Source organism: Scheffersomyces coipomensis (assembly GCF_036884675.1).
Source record: "Scheffersomyces coipomensis strain NRRL Y-17651 chromosome Unknown DFJ63scaffold_3, whole genome shotgun sequence".
Classification (NCBI taxonomy): Eukaryota; Fungi; Ascomycota; class Pichiomycetes; order Serinales; family Debaryomycetaceae; genus Scheffersomyces; species Scheffersomyces coipomensis.
The window spans coordinates 267,740-286,585 of NW_027042894.1; the positions used below are offsets into that span (position 1 = coordinate 267,740).

Consider the following 18,846-nt stretch of genomic DNA (forward strand, 5'->3'; position numbering starts at 1 on the left):
TCGTAAACTAAATTCAATCTAGACTCTATCTGTATTGTTGGGAATTTATCATCGAAATATTAAAAATGACATTTTGCTTGGATTGATGATGGCTAAAGCTGGTGACCTAATAAGTTGACGTGGTCAATAAAAGATCCAAACTAGTCGGGAACAACTTTGACGAGCTCTCGACTAAAATCGATTTTGCGATGATTGTCAATATTCTTCTATTTTTTCTTGGTTTTTAGTATTATTTTATTTTTAATTTAAGATTTACAGTGCCAAAATGTATTTAAAAACGAAAATCAAACAGGGTATATAACCTTTACGATATACTGTAATGTAAGTCTCTGTATATATGGTTGTGAAAAAAGAAACGCAAAATCTTTTTTTTTTTTTTTTTTTGTTTATTTATTTATTTATTTAATTGATTTTATTTTTTTTTATTTTTTTTGATTGTTAAATTATATTTTTCCGTGCTGTTTGACCTTAATTTTTGATAGGTGATAGGGGCCGCAAAACGTCATAATTGTGTTTTTCTTCTTTTCTCTTGTATGATTAACTCTAAAGACTTTTTAGGAATTAGAAGTCTAGTTCGTCATTGTTCTCCATAAAATCTTAAACTACGAAACAGGATAGGAGTGTGGCAAGGACGACGTAAGGAGAATTACCCTTGTTCTGTACATTTCAAGGTTAGTCCATACATGGAAGCAATAAAAAGATAGTAATTGAATTCATAAAATAAAATATGAAAAGGCTAATGCTTATTTAAATTGGAATGCATCGAAAGAATGAAATTATAAACAAAATTTTGTTTCTATCCGGACACTTCAAATGTAGAAGAATCCCAAAACAGATTGAAACAACTAAAATGTATGTATGTAAGTCATTCTGTCATTTGTTTATCTGCATATACTTTATTGTTTACTTTAGGTACCCAGTTTTCTTCTATTCTCTATTGTCATCTCAATTTTTATCATACATCCCAAAAATAATCGTACGATTATTTTTTTTTCTGCTGTTCAGTTGTTGCAATTTTTATAGTTAGGAAATGTTTATGTGCAGGATATTTACTACTATAGATTTATATAAAATTACTATAGACAATAAAAGCTTTCAATTTTGCATTGGCATTTGGTTATTTTTTGCTTTGGACTTGGCAGACATAGAGATCCAATAGACTAAATTAAGTTTGTTACTTAACCCATTGTACCTGACTTGATTTAATCCTTATTAACCTATGCTAAGAATAGTTAAATGGTCCCAATCACCAAGTATCATATCTGTAGGGGGACGGTAAATGCAATTTATGATTAATTGAATATACATGGTTTAGAGTCTGATGAAACTCACAAATGGGGGATTCAATCAAACTTCATTAATTGACTTGGATCAATGTTATCCAGCTGTGATATAAATGCCTTGTGAAAATCAAAACTCGTAATAGTCTCGGTTATTTATTATAGACACTTCATATATTTGGCAAGTTTTTTCTTAACCGAGTAAATCATATCATTTAGGGGTATACATATTACATATCCACGGTTATCGTTGCTATTAATAGGTCGTTTGACTTTATCGTAGTTAATCTATATACATGTAAACGGTATCGATAGCTAAGAAAAAAGCGGCTTCAAAATTATGTATAACACAATGCAATAATCTCTCCATGTCAAAAGTTTTATCCTATATCTTATCAAGTTAAGGTTTTAAATGGTAATCTCATATTAAGGTTAAATATCAGTTAATAAACCAATTTTCAACAAAACAAAAAGTTACCGATCCACCAATCTATAAAGTCTAATCTAAATCAGTACTTAAAAGCGAGTAAGTTTAAATGGTTAAATGAAAATCCCGAAAGTCAAGGCAATTGCCAACATATTGGGTTTAATCCGCCTTGGATATTGGGCGGGATATTGATTGTGAGCCACAGGTATTATAATAAACGGGGAGCTTAAATTCATGTTCCAGTCATAAAAAATAATATAGTTACAAAGCCTATACATTAAATGGAGATAAGTACACTGCATGTTCTATTATTGTGACCTAGTCTTCCATACATCTAGAAATACCAGAATTAAGAAAACTGAAATATCGAATAATTATCTTAATCTAGAAATGAATTCCGTCTTGGTATGAGTCTGGTGTAATGAGAAATTCCAATAAATTGGATTTTAACTATGCAGACTGTTGCCGTCTGATCCACATTAGTCGTAGTTTATTAATGGATTGCATATTATTCCTCACGACAATCTAGTTCGTAAACTACTGTGCAATTGTAGTCAATGTCATTTTAGAATGATTTGACATTCGATACTGCTATCGTCTCTAAAAATATATACGCTTTTGCGCTCTTCTCTAACAGACTTCTAGAAATAGTGCCAAACAAACATCGCTTAGGCCAAAAAAAAAAAAAAATAACAAATAATTATAACAATAAAAAATAAAATATTAAATGAACTAAATTCAAATAAAATAATAATGGTTCAAGAAGCAAGTTATATTTCCCAAATAGGAAAGTGCATTCTAATACTCAAAAAGTTGGAACCTAACCGTTTTGAGTTACCTTGGCAACCCTATTTCTTATAATTCCTTTCCTTTCCGAGTCTTGAGTATTTTGGATTATTCATAGCGATGGTAAATGTGTCTGCAATCTCGGCACCTTGACGTAGTACCATAGATATATGACGTTCCAGCATTCATAACCAATCATTTCTTTGCATTTTAAGTTAGGTTTCAATCAAGTCAAATTCAAATGATCTGAATTTACTATAATTTTTACTTCCAAGTTTGATTCAGTCCGTAAAAAGTCATGAATACGAGCAGTTCAACAAAAAAAATCGTCCCATTTGGTAGCAACTTGAAGTCTGTTTTTTTGTGTCTATCAGTAACGAGAATGTTATTTACGGAGTAGGTCTTCGATGGTGACCTAGCCTTTTAACCGAAACATTATTGATTTAAAGTATTACGCCGAAAGGTTAAAAGTAGATTAGGATAATATTACGGCGAAATATCGTTAACGGTTACCATTAGAGATTTGTTGTAAAAAGGTTAAATCGTACATTGAATTAAAAACAGGAGATGCTCATCACTGCTGTTTGATTGAAAAAAAAAAAATCAAACGTTGACCTGAAAATGAATAATTTTGCAATGGTGAGCTGTTAATGTCGAAGACTCCATTCATAGCTTATTTAAAAGTCATATCCAATATTAGGCCAATTCCGTAATGTCAGATTTACATGATTTATGCAAATTCCCTGTGAGACCAATCGATAGTGGTTATGTTAAACAATTGAATCATTACTTAACTAGTGGTATTCCTGCGACATATACAGTTGAAGAAGCTTATAAAGTATTAAATAACATAGAGGATGATGACGAGAATAGTGAATCTGTTTCAAACACAACTCCATTGCATTTGATTTGTCAACATGTTCCAAAGGACTTGAGTTCTGAGGAATTATCCATTGTGGAGCAAATGATAACTACATTATTCGAATATGGGGCTGGATGGTGTTTCATTGATGTCAATAATAATACTCCTGGATGTATCCTTATTGAACGTGGGTTTCATAATTCTAGCTTATATCAATTGATTCTAGATGCTGGTGTCAGAGCCGAGTTATTATTACGTAAAGTCTCGGAATATGATATGGAATTCATTGATGAAGATGATGTGCCAAATCAAGAAGATGAAGTAGTACCGGAATTGGTAACTGAATTGACAAAAGAACAAGAGGAGATTGAAGTAGTACAGAAATCAAATAAACCAGAAATCGATGATGCTCCAGATGCTCCATCCCAAAATCAAGATTCATATCTTAACACCAAATTAGAATATGTTGATAATGCCCTTATAACAAAAGATAGAAAAGATGGTGTTATGATGAGTTGGGAATCAGATTTAATGAAATTAGGATGTGATTCTCTTTTCAAAGGTTCGATCATTGAAGAAAATGAAATTGATTCCGAAATAAATATCTTAAATATAGGATTTGGTATGGGTATAATAGATACCATGATTCAAGCTGAAAATCCAACCAAACATTATATTTGTGAAGCTCATCCTGATGTGCTTAAAAAGTTACGAGACGATGGATGGTATGAAAAATCAAATGTTGTCATCTTAGAAGGTAGATGGCAAGATCAATTAGATGATTTATTAACAAAGGGAATATTCTTTAATGGAATTTATTATGATACATTTTCTGAACATTATAGTGATATGTTGGATTTATTCGATTTTGTGGTTGGATTATTAAAACCATATGGTATATTTTCATTCTTTAACGGGTTAGGTGCTGATAGACAAATCATTTATGAAGTTTATAAGAAGTTGGTGGATATTGATTTACAAAACTATGGTTTAAGTGTTACTTATACTGACGTTGAAGTTCCAAAAGAAACTTTACAATACAAAGATAAATCAGTATGGGATGACGTCAAGAGATCATACTGGTCATGTCCTGTTTACTATCATCCAGAAGCTAAATTTATAGAGTTATAGTTTGAACAAAATAAATATTTATTACTATTAATCTATTAAAACCCTATTACGATTAACTATACAGCAGTTGTTTGACGCTTTTCTTGCTCTATTATGCAGCCCAATCCAATAAATGCTTCATCCAATGCTCTTTCATAAACAGTCGTTAATCTCCACCCGGCACCCAAATATTCTTTATTCTTAGCTAATTTATTCAAATATGGATCATTATAACTATCACTTATATGATTCTCAATATCCATTAATTTATCAATTTCATTGGGTATAGGTAACAATTTATAGAGTTTATTCAAATCTCTATCACCTTGAAATGGAGTAAATGGCATCCTACTTATTGCCAACTGTTGTTCTAATAATTTCTGTTGATAAACTGGATTAAATTTCTGTTCCAATTGTGTGTTAACTTGTTGCAATTGCTTCTTACGTAATGATGCTCTCTTTAATGCATTGGATTGTTGTTGTTTGATGATCTCTTCAGCTGATATTGTTGAATTGGAATTGGTTAAAGTATCTAATAATTCTTGCTGTTGTTTCTGTTGATATTCTAAATCTTCGATTTCATGCTCTCTTTCAAATCTTAATTTCTCTTGTCTTAATCTTTCCATGGCTTCTTTATATTTTTGAGCATCAGCATTCTTTTGACTCTCTGTGATATTCTTTTCCAAAATCTCCAATTTATGTTCTTGTTCATAAGTATATAATTCCATTTCAGTTTGGTCTCGATCTATACCATTGTTTAATTTAAAAATAATATCTTCTATAATTTCCAAATATTTATTATATTCCTTTAAATCACTGAAATCCTCTTCTGTCTTATTATAAATAGCACCTACTTTCTTTCTAATATCAATCTCTCTTTCAATTGATAAATTATCAAATATCTGTTGTTTGAACTTATTCTTTCTCAATATTTTTCCACAATTGGCATATGGACAAGGTGCTGGACCTAATGAGAATATACGATCCACACATGATTCACATATTCTATGATAACATTCAGGATTAATAAGGAAATTCATATTTGGTGATAAATATTTATCTGTCTTACATATCGGACACATATCCAGTGATCTATCATCAAAATCATCAACGATATTGCTCTGTCTACGCGACGCGTAACTGTTGGACTTATTGTCTTGAACCACCATATTGTTTCTATGCTGAACCAATACTTGACAAACTTGATTTCTAATCAATTGATTCAAATCATTATTAAAGTTATAAAGTTCGTTTTTTCTCTTTTATAAGCTAATTGGATATTCCTGTATATTACGTAAAATAATGTCGGTTAAACGACATGTAAATGTCGCACATATAATATCAGCTTTTGGCATAGCATAGAATATGAAACTCCACCTTTCAACGGCACAACTATAACTATACCTAGACAAAGCAATGATAAATGATATTTGATATTCCATTTGCAAATAATCGAATACTACAGCTTATAGTTCCGGTACTAGTAGTTATCGGTTTGGGTTATTATGATTTTGTAATGGGATTTTGCTTGGGTCATCAAGTAATATACAAATATCATTCTCATGGGGTGGCCATAAGTTTATGGATATTATTAGCATTCTTACAATTATCGGTATTTATATATTGGATACTTATATTCATAATTGGGCCCGGTAAAGCCCCAAAATTCCCTCCATTCAATCTTCGTGGTGATGATACTGATGAATTAACCCAAGTTCCTAATGCGTTTGAATGTGATAGGTTTGGTTATCCATTCTATAGTTCTCATACCGACTCTCTAGTATTGCCTAGAGGTTTCTATCTGAAGCACACTGGTTATAATGTTTTGAAATATGATCATTATTGTCTTTGGATAGGTACAGTCCTTGGAGAATGTAACTATTTATTTTTTATGAAATTTATGACATTCTTTTTATTACATTTTATCATTCCAATCATTTATTTAATGAGATATACTCGATCTCAAGTTTCAAGAGAAGGAGAAATAAACCATAACTTCATACCGGCGTATGTTCTATCCGGGTTTTGGATTATAATCATTGGGGCATTGTTTGCTGTTCATTTGAAGTATGTCTGTGTAAACATGACTACATTGGATGAAATAACGATGAAGCAAAAGCAAGTTTATCAACGATGGGAGTTAAGTAATGAAAAAGAAAAGAAAACATTTAGAAGGAAACCTAGAAAGGAAGATGGGAAACGATACATTAATATAAAAAAGGATAACCTAAGAGTAGTGGTGCAATATGATGTAATGGATGAGGTTTATAACATGGGATTTAAAAAGAATTGGATCAATTTAATATTTAACGGTAACAGGAATCATGGGAAACCTAGTGAGTTTTATACAACGAAAAGATTAATCACTTCATTTGTGATATTCTTAGTTCCATTCATTGATATTCCTTATGGATTTAAATACCGATCACATCCTATGGAGAGAGAAGGTAGTGATCCTGAGTCTCTTTTAATTGAATTTGAAAAGAATTCAAGTGCTATGAATCCTGAATTTGTACAATCATTATATCAAAAGATCGAAAACAAAGAATGTTATCTTGCTCTGTATCTTCCACGATCAGTGATTGATGAACATACATACCAGGATCAGGAACAGAATCATAATGATGATACAGGTATACCCGACACAACAAATGAGAAATCACCAGAGCTGTCTACTGCCTCTAAATAATGTTTATAGATGTATTAAATATATTAGCAACCATATTGGTTGTATACAGGAATTTTTTTATTTTTTATTTTTTATTTTTTGTGCAACATCTATAAAGGTATAATCAAAATTTGATTTACTAGTAATTGTCATCATACTTACATTAGTATCTAATGGATTTTATAGCGGATATTATAGAGCACGATACGGAGACTCCAATAGCTCCTGTGCCGGTAGAAACTACTGGTTTTCCAGAGGTGGGTAAATTAAAGCTTAAGAGAGTGTCGAGATGGAAGCAGAGGCAACAAGTGGAAACCAAACAGAGTACTGAAAAAGAATCCACTAGACCTGAAATCAAGAGTAAGGATGAGCCTTTAAGTGAATCTGAAAAGATACATCAAGAGAATTTAGATCGTATGTCTAAAATGTCACCGGAAGAAATACAGGCAGAACGAGAAGAGTTATTAAATAATTTAGATCCAAAATTGATTCAAAGTTTATTAAAGAGGACCGGCCAAAGATTATCAGAGAAGAAACTTGATGAGCATTCACATAATCACGATACACATAGTCATGATCACAATCATGATGATCATGAGCATGCAGAAGGGTATAATGGATGGATTGGGGCTGTAAGAACTACCGATGGTAGGCTTAGAGATTTGTCCCAACTTGATAAAGAAGATGTCAATAAAGCATTAGGAATACAAGGACTTTCATTAGATGATCTCAACGATGCTGAAAAGGTTTCTGGTCCAAATAAGAAAGGCGTCAAGTTTGGAGAGGTGACTACCATAGATTATAATGATTTAGAAGATAATGTCGAGTTGGATCCAAATGGATGGGAAGATGTTAATGATATTAATGAAATGATTCCAAATATCCAGAAGAATGAAGAAGATGAAATTGCTCCTGATGGATATCAACTTATTGATGATGATGATCAAGATGAAGGAACTTTAGGTGTTCATTTTACAAAAGCAAAATCATCAAATCAAGACTTGGATTTAAATGATCCTGATTTTTATGATAAGTTACATGAAAAGTATTATCCTGATTTACCTAAAGAGACAGAAAAGTTGTCATGGATGACAAAACCTTTGCCAAAACAAGTTTCAACTACATATGAGTCGATTTCAGATATGAGATTTGACTTTAAAGGAGATTTAATTCAATTAGAAAATGAAGTTCAACCCGAGAAAGAGATTCCAACCTACATGGGTTTACATCATCATTCGGATAACCCACACTTGGCAGGTTATACATTAGCAGAATTGGGACATTTGTCAAGATCAGTGGTACCAAGTCAAAGATGTGTTAGTATTCAAACTTTAGGAAGAATATTACATAAATTAGGTTTACACAAATATAGTATAATTCCTATTGAAGAAAACAATAATCCTGAAGATGAACAATTCAATGAAAGTTTAAAAGAAGTTATATTAAGTTTTGAGAGTTTAATGTGGGATTTAATAGATGAACTTCGAATTATTGATACCATCAAGGAAGCAGCTGATGAGAAGTATACTACGAATTTATCAGTACGAAATTATGCCATAGATGCATTATGGTTATGGAAGAAAGGAGGAGGAAGACCAAAGGGTTCCCAAAAGAGTGAAGAAGATAAATTGCTCGAACAAATGACATAGATGTAAATAACCATTTCCAGAGTTAGTATGTAGATTATTTATACTAATTCTATCACTTGTATAGTTATCCAATTCAAATTTAATAGAAAACCAAACAACGAGTAAATAAATCAACACTAGAAAAGCTCTCATTTACACAATTTCAGAACGAAATCGATAAACACTATAGAACCAGTATCCTAGTATCAATATAAAATCCCTAATGTTATCTGGAAACACAGAGTCAAGTTCAAAGCGTAGACTCAAACCGACACATTCAAAACGAATGATCGAAAATTCAAATCCACAAACTAACTCTCCATTATCACATCCAATAAGAATCTTAGCGAATAACCCAACATTTGGTATTTCGTGTTTTAATCTTCGCATAGTGACACATTGAACCGATGGATCTATTAATTGATTAGTCCATAAAATGAAACCAGTATCGGACAACTTAAGTTTATGCGTTAATCGATGGAGATTAATGATTACATAGTTAACAGTTGGTTTGAGTTATGAAGAATTTATTGACATATACACTTATATATGTACTTGATGATACCTATCACTAATTGATATTTGTTTTGATTATATAAATTTTCTTTTCCAGTAGAAAAATTTTCCCTCACCACAAAAAGTTTCCAATTAGGCAATTTAGGGCATTGAAAAATTACTGAGAATTGTTAAAGACTGCAAAATAGAGCACACTTCTTTGGAGATGATTTATAGTTCAACAACAATTAGAAAGGATATATATGATTTGTAGTGAGTTGTGTTGCTGTCATTAGATATAAAGATTTCCTTTAAAAAGGGAACATTTTTACATATACATTTTAATAATTTTACACCTAAATGCTGGAAAAATACAAATTAACAATTTGAATTGCACAACATTTCTAATACAAGAATTTACTCTTGTGATTCAAGTATAATCTCTTTATATGGCAATATATCAAATAATATTAATAATATAGGCTTCTGACTTCTCTGAAATACGATTAATAATAATTGCCAAACCAAATATAGTGTGGATCACTTCAATGGGCCATAAGCAGAAAAATGCTAAAATATAATTTCTAAAAATAAATTCTCTTGCTAAAAATAGATAAAAACACATGTTTAAAATAAATAGAGAGGCAATTATCATGACTTTCAATGTCAATTCAGTGATAATATGCTGATGATAACATTGTGAGATGTCAAAAAGAACAGCCATAGGTATTGATTTAGGTACCACATACAGTTGTGTTGCTATCTTTAGAAACAATAAAGTAGAAATCTTACCCAACGATCAAGGTAATAGAACTACACCCTCATATGTTGCATTCACAGAAGATGATAGATTGGTTGGTGATGGCGCATATAATCAAGCAGCCATGAACCCAAGAAATACCATATTTGGAGCCAAAAGACTCCTTGGCCGTGACTTCAAAGACAAAACAGTGAAAGATGATATTAAGCTTTTGCCCTACAAGGTGGTCAATAAGGGCAATCGACCATATATTGAGGTTGATGCTTTCGGAGATTTGAAACAGTTTTCAGCCGAACAGGTGGGATCGATGATATTAGGAAAGATGAAAGAAGCGGCTGAAGCAGCATTGGATCGACCTGTTACTGATGCTGTGATCACAGTCCCAGCTTATTTCAACGACGCCCAAAGACAGGCAACTAAGGATGCTGCTACAATAGCCAGGTTGAATGTGTTAAGAATCATTAACGAGCCAACAGCTGCTGCTATAGCTTATGGTCTTAATAAATTGGACGACGACAATGACAATGATTTCATGAAGAAATCAACAGCTACCGGATTAGCACTTCAGGGCGGGAAAGTTGGTGGAAAGAACATTTTAGTATACGATCTAGGAGGAGGTACTTTTGACGTTTCTGTGTTGAATATTAAGGAAGGAGTGTTCACTGTATTGGCAACAGATGGAGATACACATTTAGGTGGTGAGGATTTCGATAATCGTTTGATCAAATACTTTGCTGAGGAATTCAAGAGACAGACCGGAAAGGATATATCTTCGAATGAGACTGCATTAGGAAAGTTAAAGAGACACTGAAGACTGCAAAGCGCTCATTATCTTCCAATACACTGACGAAAGTACAAATTGATCTGTTAGTTCATGGACGAAATCTCAACAGTTCGATCACCCGAGCCAAATTTGAAAGTCTTTGTTCTGATTTATTTCAAGCTACGTTACAGACGGTAAAAGACGTGTTAAGAGAGGCGAATTTAGAAAAATGGGCCATCAATGAGATTGTTCTAGTTGGTGGATCTACAAGAATTCCCAAGATTCAGGATTTAGTTACATCATTTTTTGATGGACGGAAACCAAGTAAGTCTATTCATCCGGATGAGGCAGTTGCTTATGGTGCAGCAGTGCAGGCATCAATATTAATTAAGGACTCCTCATCGACTGTTACTAATGATATACATCTTCAAGATGTTAATTCATTATCATTAGGTATAACTCTTCATTCAGGATTGATGTCATTTATAATTCCCAGAAATACCCCACTTCCTGTTACTGTAACAAAAGAATATTTTACTGTTTTTGATTATCAAGAACTGATTGATTTATCGGTATATGAAGGAGAGAGAAAATTAGGTAAAGATAACCATTTAGTTGGTAGATTTGTATTGTATAACATAACTTTAGCACCGGAAGCTACTGTTGCAGTCGCTTACACGATGTCTTTAGATCGTAATGGAATATTAAAAGTTTCTGCCGTGGATACTGGTAATGGATCTCGTGGACTGGAAACAATTAAGAATGATAACAATCGATTAAGTAAAGAGCAAATTCAACAAATGATCCGCGAGGCTGGCGAATATAGAGAAAGGGACGAAGAGGAGTCGAGAAGAGTTGAGGCACGGAATGATTTAGAAAGGTATGTATATTCTGTTGAATCTGCATTTGAGCGTCATGGAAGTAAGCTTTCTCCAGCCAAACGGAATTTTGTTGAAGAAGAGTTAAATGGCATGACGGCGTGGCTTGATAATACCAGAAAAGGTTCCATTGAAGAATATCAATATAATCTTGATATTTTCAAGCAGAGCGTTGATCGTATTATATCTCCGTATTTAAATTTGTATTAGATAACAATAGTTGTTATATAAGTGATACAGAGAATTAAATGTCTATTTCTTTTTTGATGCAAACTCATATTCTTTTAATTTGTAAATGGATTTTTCGCAATTCTAAAAGTAACTAAAAATAACACTGTACCTAAAAATAAACAGGTTTATAAATATAATATATTATCTCGAACTCTTGCACCGTAAAATATAACTTCATACAAGTGGGTATGTATGCACTAAAAACTATGAGAGGATGTCAAAAAATCAAAGAATAGCTATAGGTATAGACTTAGGTACAACATATAGTTGTGCTGCCTTTTTCAAAAACGGCAAGATTGAAGTCATACTCAATGACCAAGGGAATAGAACCACCCCTTCTTATATTGGGTTTACTAACAATGCCAGATTAGTTGGAGATGGAGCTTATTATCAAGCGTGTTTGAATCCAAAGAATACTATATTTGCAGCGAAGAGACTAATCGGTAGAGAATTCAATGAAAAAGAAGTCCAATCAGATATTAATTATTTGCCATACAACGTTGTTAACATAAATAATAGACCCCATATTGAAATTAATTCAGGTGGAGATTATAAACAATTGCCAGTGGAAGAAGTAGCTTCCATGATACTTGTCAAGTTGAAAGAAGCAGCAGAATTGACGTTGGAACGGGAAGTAACAGATGCTGTAATTACGGTACCTGCTTACTTTAATGATTCACAAAGGCAATCTACAAAGGATGCGGCCACAATAGCTGGATTTAATGTTTTGAGAATAATCAATGAACCAACAGCAGCTGCTCTAGCGTATGGTTTTAACTTGTCGGCCGATGATTATGATAATCGACTTATGAAGAAAAAACATTTAACGGATACAAGGATAATTGGACACAGAAGAAGTCAGACTGATGGTAGAAATATATTAGTATACGATCTTGGAGGTGGAACATTTGATGTATCAGTTTTAAATATAAGCAAGGGAATTTTCACAGTAAAGGCAACCGACGGAGATACACATTTAGGCGGAGAAGACTTTGATAATAAGTTAGTGAGATACTTCTCCAAGCAATTTGAAAAAGAGACAGGAAGAAACGTAACCTCCGATGCAAGAGGATTGGCTAAATTGAAAAACGCTTGTGAAATAGCAAAAAGATCCTTGTCTACAAACATAGAAGCAAAGATTAATATTGAACTGTTTATAGATGGAATAAGTCTTGTTGGTACTATTACAAGAGCTGCTTTTGAGCAATTATGTGCTGATTTGTTTAACTCTACTTTAGATACTGTTAAGAATGTCTTGATAGCATCTGGAATAGAAAAATATGCAATTGATGAAATTATTCTTGTAGGTGGATCTACTCGTATTCCAAAAATCCAAAGCTTAGTGTCAGAATTCTTTGGCGGAAAAAAGCCTAACAAATCCATACATCCTGATGAAGCAGTTGCTCACGGAGCTGCAATACAAGCTGCTATGTTAATCAACGATGAAATGGCCTCTATAACTAAAAATTTGCATCTACATGATGTGAGTTCATTATCATTAGGTATTCGACTCGAAGGCGGAATGATGCATATTTTAATTCCAAGAAACACATCTCTTCCTTCTTCTGTTACAGAAAAGTTTTACAATACTATGGATTATCAGAAGTTACGAACATATTCAATATACGAAGGTGAGAAAAAAATGGTCAAGGATAATCATTTGCTAGGCGAGTTTATTTTAGAAAACGTTACATTAGCCAGAAAAGGGGAAGCAGAAGTAAGTCTAACCATGTCACTAGATTGTGATGGATTATTGGAAGTTAGTGCAATCGATCAAGGAACAGGATCGTATAGGAATATTACAGTTACAAATCAATCTAATAGATTGACCGATGAACAGATTGTACAGTTGATAAGAAATGCCGACGAGTATTATCAAAAAGATCAAGAAGAATTATTAAGAGATGAAGCTAGGAATAATTTAGAACACTATGTATACTCAATAGTTTCAGCCTTCGAAGACCACAGCAATAAGCTTTCCCCGATCAATAGAAGTATAATTGAAGATGAAATAGATAGTATGTGTGCTTGGCTTGAAAGCACGATGCAGGGTTCTATCGCAGAATATGAATATAACCATGATTTGTTCAAGCTGAAAGTTCATTCTATTATGTCTCCTTACTTGGCAGGTATATAAAAATTATTCATGAGACTGATAGATCTTGTCGATTAGCTTTGAGAGTGTAGATTATGCTAATATCATATTATCATATTTAAGTTTAATTTGAGCTGTTTAATTAATTATGGATTATGGAGTATCTTGTAGCACAAAAATAAAAAATTAGCCGCCCCTGCTCTTTATAGAAATTGTAATTTAGATTTCGCAATCCACATATATCTAAAAATAGCACTGTAGCTAAAAATAATTCCTTTGGCAACTCTTCAATTAGTAGTTAAATATGAATCGATATCTAGTAGCCTAGCTTCTCTAAAATTCTCCTTAAGCAATAATAACAAACCACATGACATCAACAAGAACTACCAGTATAATAAGCTCTACGAGCACAAACGACCTGACACCTATAAGAACGGCTATAGGTATAGATTTAGGTACGACTTATAGTTGTGCTGCCATTTTTAAGAACAATAAGGTTAAGATTATAGTCAATGACCAAGGTAATAGAACTACACCTTCATATGTTGCATTTACTGATACAGATAGATTAGTGGGAGATGCAGCCTATTACCAAGCCCAGTTCAACCCTAGAAACACTATATTTGGAGCTAAACGATTAATTGGTAGGGAATTTGACGATGATATAGTTCAATCTGATATTAAACATTTACCCTATAAAGTGGTCGATGTAAACAATAGACCATATATTGAGGTCGATGCGTGTGGAGATATGAAGAAATTACCAGCAGAAGAGGTGGGATCAATGATATTAGCAAAGTTGAAAGAAGCTGCCGAGTCTGCATTGGACCGTGAAGTCACTGATGCTGTTATAACTGTACCTGCTTATTTCAATGACTCGCAAAGGCAATCTACCAAAGATGCAGCCACAATTGCGGGACTAAATGTTTTGAGAATAATCAATGAACCAACAGCAGCCGCTCTTGCGTATGGTCTTAACAAGTTGGACGACGACCATGATAATGACTTCATGAAGAAAAGACCTACAGCTACAGGATTAGCTGTACAGACTGATTTAAGCGAAGGAAGAAATATATTAGTTTATGATCTTGGTGGAGGAACGTTTGATGTTTCAGTATTAAATATTCGCGAAGGCGCCTTTCGAGTGAAGGCTACAGACGGAGACACTCATCTAGGAGGGGAAGACTTTGACAATAGACTTATGGAATATTTTGCAAGGGGCTTTAAGAAAATCACTTCAAAGGATGTAGCTTCTAATGAAACTGCAATAGGAAAGTTGAAGAAAGCCAGTGAACAAGCCAAGCGTGTATTATCAACCAATTCCATGGTTAGAGTTCAAGTCGATCTGTTAGTTGATGGAGTAAATCTTGATATTACTATAACCAGAGCTGAATTTGAAGATTTATGTTCCGACTTATTTAAAGCTACTCTAGATACGGTTAAAAGTGTCTTAACAGCAGCAGGACTAGAAAAATACGCAATTGATGAAATTATTTTAGTTGGTGGATCTACTCGTATTCCCAAAATTCAAAAATTGGTAACTGAATATTTCGGTGATAAAAATCTAAATAAATCAATTAATGCCGATGAAGCAGTTGCTTACGGTGCTGCTATTCAAGCTTCAATGTTGATCAATGATGAAACTTCTACAATTACAAATCACGTAAGTCTACAAGATGTGAATTCACAATCATTGGGTATTCGAGTCGTGGGTGGTGAAATGAGCATAGTGCTACCACGAAATACACCCCTTCCAGCCTCAGCTTCTAAAACTTATTATAACTCTCAAGATTATCAAACTATGAGAAAACATGCAGTCTTTGAAGGAGAGCAAAAATTGGTGAAAGATAATCACTTGTTAGGTGAATTTGATTTAAGAAATATCACAAAAGCTAAAAAGGGAGAGGCACCAGTTTTGGTAACGTTTTCACTAGATCGTAATGGTATTTTAAATGTTAGTGCAGTTGATCAAGGGACTGGTTCTAAAGGAAGTATCACTGTTAAGAATGAATCAAACAGATTGAGTCAGGACCAGATCAAAGAACTTATTTCAAATGGAGAAGTATATAAGCAGAATGATCAAGAAGAATTAATGAGGGTTGAGTCTAGAAATGATTTGGAAAGCTATGTATACACAGTAAGGGAGGCATTCGAAGATCATAAGACTGAGCTTTCACCATCATATAGGAGTTTTGTAGAACGTGAAATAAAGAGCACACGTGAATGGATTGAAAATACCAGAAGAGGATCTATTGAAGAATACAAATATAAACATGATTGGTTTAAGCAAAATGTGCATCCCATAATGTTTCCATATTTGACAAATCAATAAAAATGTAATTATGAATTTATTTGGGAAATCCAAATTTATTGGATATAGAACTATATTGTTAAACAAAGGATAATATTTACATTTGATTGAGTATTGATGAGTTGTAGACTATTTCTTATCTCTATCTTATCTCACCATTTGGTTGTTTTTAGGGGGTAAAAAATCATTTTTCATTTGATGTAACTAAAAATAACCTAGTAGCTAAAAATAAACACCCTCATTAACAATATTTGTTACGTGAATATACAAACAACTCGTAATTCCTTTAGTTTTTCATGGCTATATCAGGTTTCTTAACAACTATTTGTTTCATGTCTATTAGAACAGCTATAGGTATAGATTTGGGTACCACTTATAGTTGTGCAGCCTACTTCAAGAACGATAAGGTTGATGTTATAATTAATCAATTAGGTAATAGAATTACACCTTCATATGTTGCATTTACAGATGAAGAAAGACTAGTTGGCGATGCAGCATATTATCAAGCATCTTTAAATCCCAAAAATACCATATTCGGAGCCAAGAGACTCATTGGACGACATTTCAATGACGAAGTAGTTCAATCGGATATAAAACTATTGCCTTATAGAGTAGTAAATAAGGACAATCGACCATACATCGAAGTTGATGTTTTCGGAGATTTAAAGCTTTTCTCTCCTCAGGAAATAGCATCAATGATACTTCTAAAATTGAAGGAAGCAGCTGAAAATGCCTTAGATAGGACAGTGACTGATGCAGTTATTACGGTACCAGCATATTTCAATGACTCACAAAGGCAAGCAACAAAAGATGCTGCAGCCATAGCAAAATTAAATGTTTTGAGTATAATCAATGAACCGACTGCTGCCGCTTTAACCTACGGATTAAACAAACTAAATGATGTAGTTGATAATGATTTCATGCAGAAGAGAAAAAAATCATTTCCATCTATAATTACATTACTCCAGGGAAGTGAAGCTAGAGGAAGAAATATTTTGGTCTATGATCTAGGAGGAGGTACCTTTGATGTCTCAGTATTGAATATAAAAGATGGAGTATTTACAGTAAAAGCAACTGACGGAAATACACATTTGGGAGGAGAAGACTTTGATAACATGTTATTACAACACTTCACTAGAGAATTTGAAAAGAAAACAGCAAAGATTATATCTTCGAATGAAAATGCGCTAGCAAAATTAAAGAAGCACAGCGAAATAGTGAAAAGAACTTTAACTACGAATACACTGGCTAGGATTCACGTAGAACTGTTGGTGGCTGGGAAAGACTTTTCGTCTTCAATTACACGAGCACGCTTTGATCTGTTATGTTCCGATTTATTTAAGTCTACATTATGTACTGTTGAAAATGTTATAAGAGAATCAGGATTAGAGAAGCAAGGTATAGATGAAATAATTTTGGTAGGAGGATCAACTCGTATTCCAAGGATCCAGTCCTTAATCTTTGAATTCTTTGGAGGTAAACTGCCCAACAAATCAGTTAATCCTGAAGAAGCAGTTGCATATGGTGCTGCCATAAAAGCAGCAATGCTAATGAATGACCCAACATCTACCATCACCAATGATATTAGTTTGAAAGATGTTAATTCATTATCATTAGGAATAGAAACTTTAGGTGGAGTAATGTCAGTGATAATTCCTAGAAATACAATTTTACCAACTACAGTTTCCAATACTTATTTGAGTACCATGGAAAATCAACCTATGATGACTATGCCTGTTTATGAAGGGGAGCGTACTATAGCTAAAGATAATCATTTATTAGGTGAATTTGTATTAAATAATGTAACAATGGCAAAAAAAGGGAAGGCTAAAGTTATCGTTACTATGTCGCTAGATCTTAATGGAATGTTGACTGTTACGGCAGTTGACAAAGCAAATGGTGCTAATGAGAGTCTTACAATCAAAAATGAATCTAATAGATTGACCAAAGAAGAGATCGATCAAATGATCCACGAATCTGAAATATATAAACAAAGAGACCAAGAAGAGTTGAAAAGACTTTGGGCAAGAGATGATTTGGAGAGTTATTTATATAAGGTGAGAGCAGCATTTCGAGATCATTGTGAAAAGCTTTCTTTGTCTGATAGAGACCTAGTTGACCGAGAAATATCTGATATGTCCATGTGGCTTGAAACATCCAGAAGCGCTTCAATTGAAGAATATCAAGATAACCATAACTGGTTTAAACAGCAGGTTCATCCTATTATGTCTTCTTATTTGAAGGGATATTAAATAAGGGTATTTTAACTAATTGTATAAAGTATATATGAAACAATATAATTGTTTGACTTAGAGAAATTAGAATAAAATCAGTTCATAACTTAGAGATCTTCTTCAACAGATTAGAAAAGTAGAGATTAGTAAATCGATCAGAGCCTGGAATACCTAATAGTAAATTTTCTTAAACAATCTCTTTAATATTCTCAGGCAATTCATATTTGATAACCCTTGATATGTTTCTTAATTGTGGAAGCCACTGTGAGTTAGTAAGCTGAGGTAGTATCATGATTGACGATGGTGTTGTTAAGAAAC

The 18,846-nt window shown here is 33.0% G+C and overlaps 8 protein-coding genes across 8 annotated transcripts; 7 read left to right on the forward strand and 1 right to left on the reverse strand. All coding sequences in view use genetic code 12, as the record gives it.

Annotated features, from left to right (window-relative positions):
* Positions 1-3,205: 3,205 nt before the first annotated feature.
* Positions 3,206-4,486, forward strand: RMT2 (protein-arginine N5-methyltransferase; the record flags this gene model as incomplete). Its single annotated transcript, XM_064905943.1, has 1 exon — positions 3,206-4,486. One exon carries the CDS (start codon positions 3,206-3,208, stop codon positions 4,484-4,486), a length of 1,281 nt encoding a protein of 426 aa, XP_064762320.1.
* Positions 4,487-4,542: 56 nt separating this feature from the next.
* TFB3 (TFIIH/NER complex subunit) lies at positions 4,543-5,634 on the reverse strand (the record flags this gene model as incomplete). The annotated part of the gene is made up of 1 exon (XM_064905944.1): positions 4,543-5,634. The coding sequence occupies one exon, from the start codon at positions 5,632-5,634 to the stop codon at positions 4,543-4,545; it is 1,092 nt and encodes a 363-aa protein (XP_064762321.1).
* Positions 5,635-5,854: 220 nt separating this feature from the next.
* DFJ63DRAFT_318180 (palmitoyltransferase) lies at positions 5,855-7,287 on the forward strand. Its single transcript, XM_064906908.1, has one exon. It carries the CDS (start codon positions 5,889-5,891, stop codon positions 7,152-7,154), a length of 1,266 nt encoding a protein of 421 aa, XP_064762322.1. The 5' UTR covers positions 5,855-5,888; the 3' UTR covers positions 7,155-7,287.
* A 19-nt stretch (positions 7,288-7,306) lies between these two features.
* DFJ63DRAFT_312321 (uncharacterized protein) lies at positions 7,307-8,782 on the forward strand (the record flags this gene model as incomplete). Its single annotated transcript, XM_064905945.1, has 1 exon — positions 7,307-8,782. The coding sequence occupies one exon, from the start codon at positions 7,307-7,309 to the stop codon at positions 8,780-8,782; it is 1,476 nt and encodes a 491-aa protein (XP_064762323.1).
* A 1,178-nt stretch (positions 8,783-9,960) lies between these two features.
* Positions 9,961-11,985, forward strand: DFJ63DRAFT_338465 (heat shock protein 70; the record flags this gene model as incomplete). The annotated part of the gene is made up of 2 exons (XM_064908675.1): positions 9,961-10,714; positions 10,870-11,985. The coding sequence occupies 2 exons, from the start codon at positions 9,961-9,963 to the stop codon at positions 11,865-11,867; spliced, it is 1,752 nt and encodes a 583-aa protein (XP_064762324.1). The 3' UTR covers positions 11,868-11,985.
* Positions 11,986-14,188, forward strand: DFJ63DRAFT_101028 (heat shock protein 70 family). The gene has a single exon (XM_064903135.1). The coding sequence runs from the start codon at positions 12,103-12,105 to the stop codon at positions 14,023-14,025; it is 1,923 nt and encodes a 640-aa protein (XP_064762325.1). The 5' UTR covers positions 11,986-12,102; the 3' UTR covers positions 14,026-14,188.
* On the forward strand, positions 14,172-16,453 carry DFJ63DRAFT_101068 (chaperone). The gene has a single exon (XM_064903137.1). It carries the CDS (start codon positions 14,351-14,353, stop codon positions 16,313-16,315), a length of 1,965 nt encoding a protein of 654 aa, XP_064762326.1. The 5' UTR covers positions 14,172-14,350; the 3' UTR covers positions 16,316-16,453.
* Positions 16,453-18,628, forward strand: DFJ63DRAFT_101053 (chaperone). Its single transcript, XM_064903136.1, has one exon. The coding sequence runs from the start codon at positions 16,591-16,593 to the stop codon at positions 18,544-18,546; it is 1,956 nt and encodes a 651-aa protein (XP_064762327.1). The 5' UTR covers positions 16,453-16,590; the 3' UTR covers positions 18,547-18,628.
* Positions 18,629-18,846: the final 218 nt, after the last annotated feature.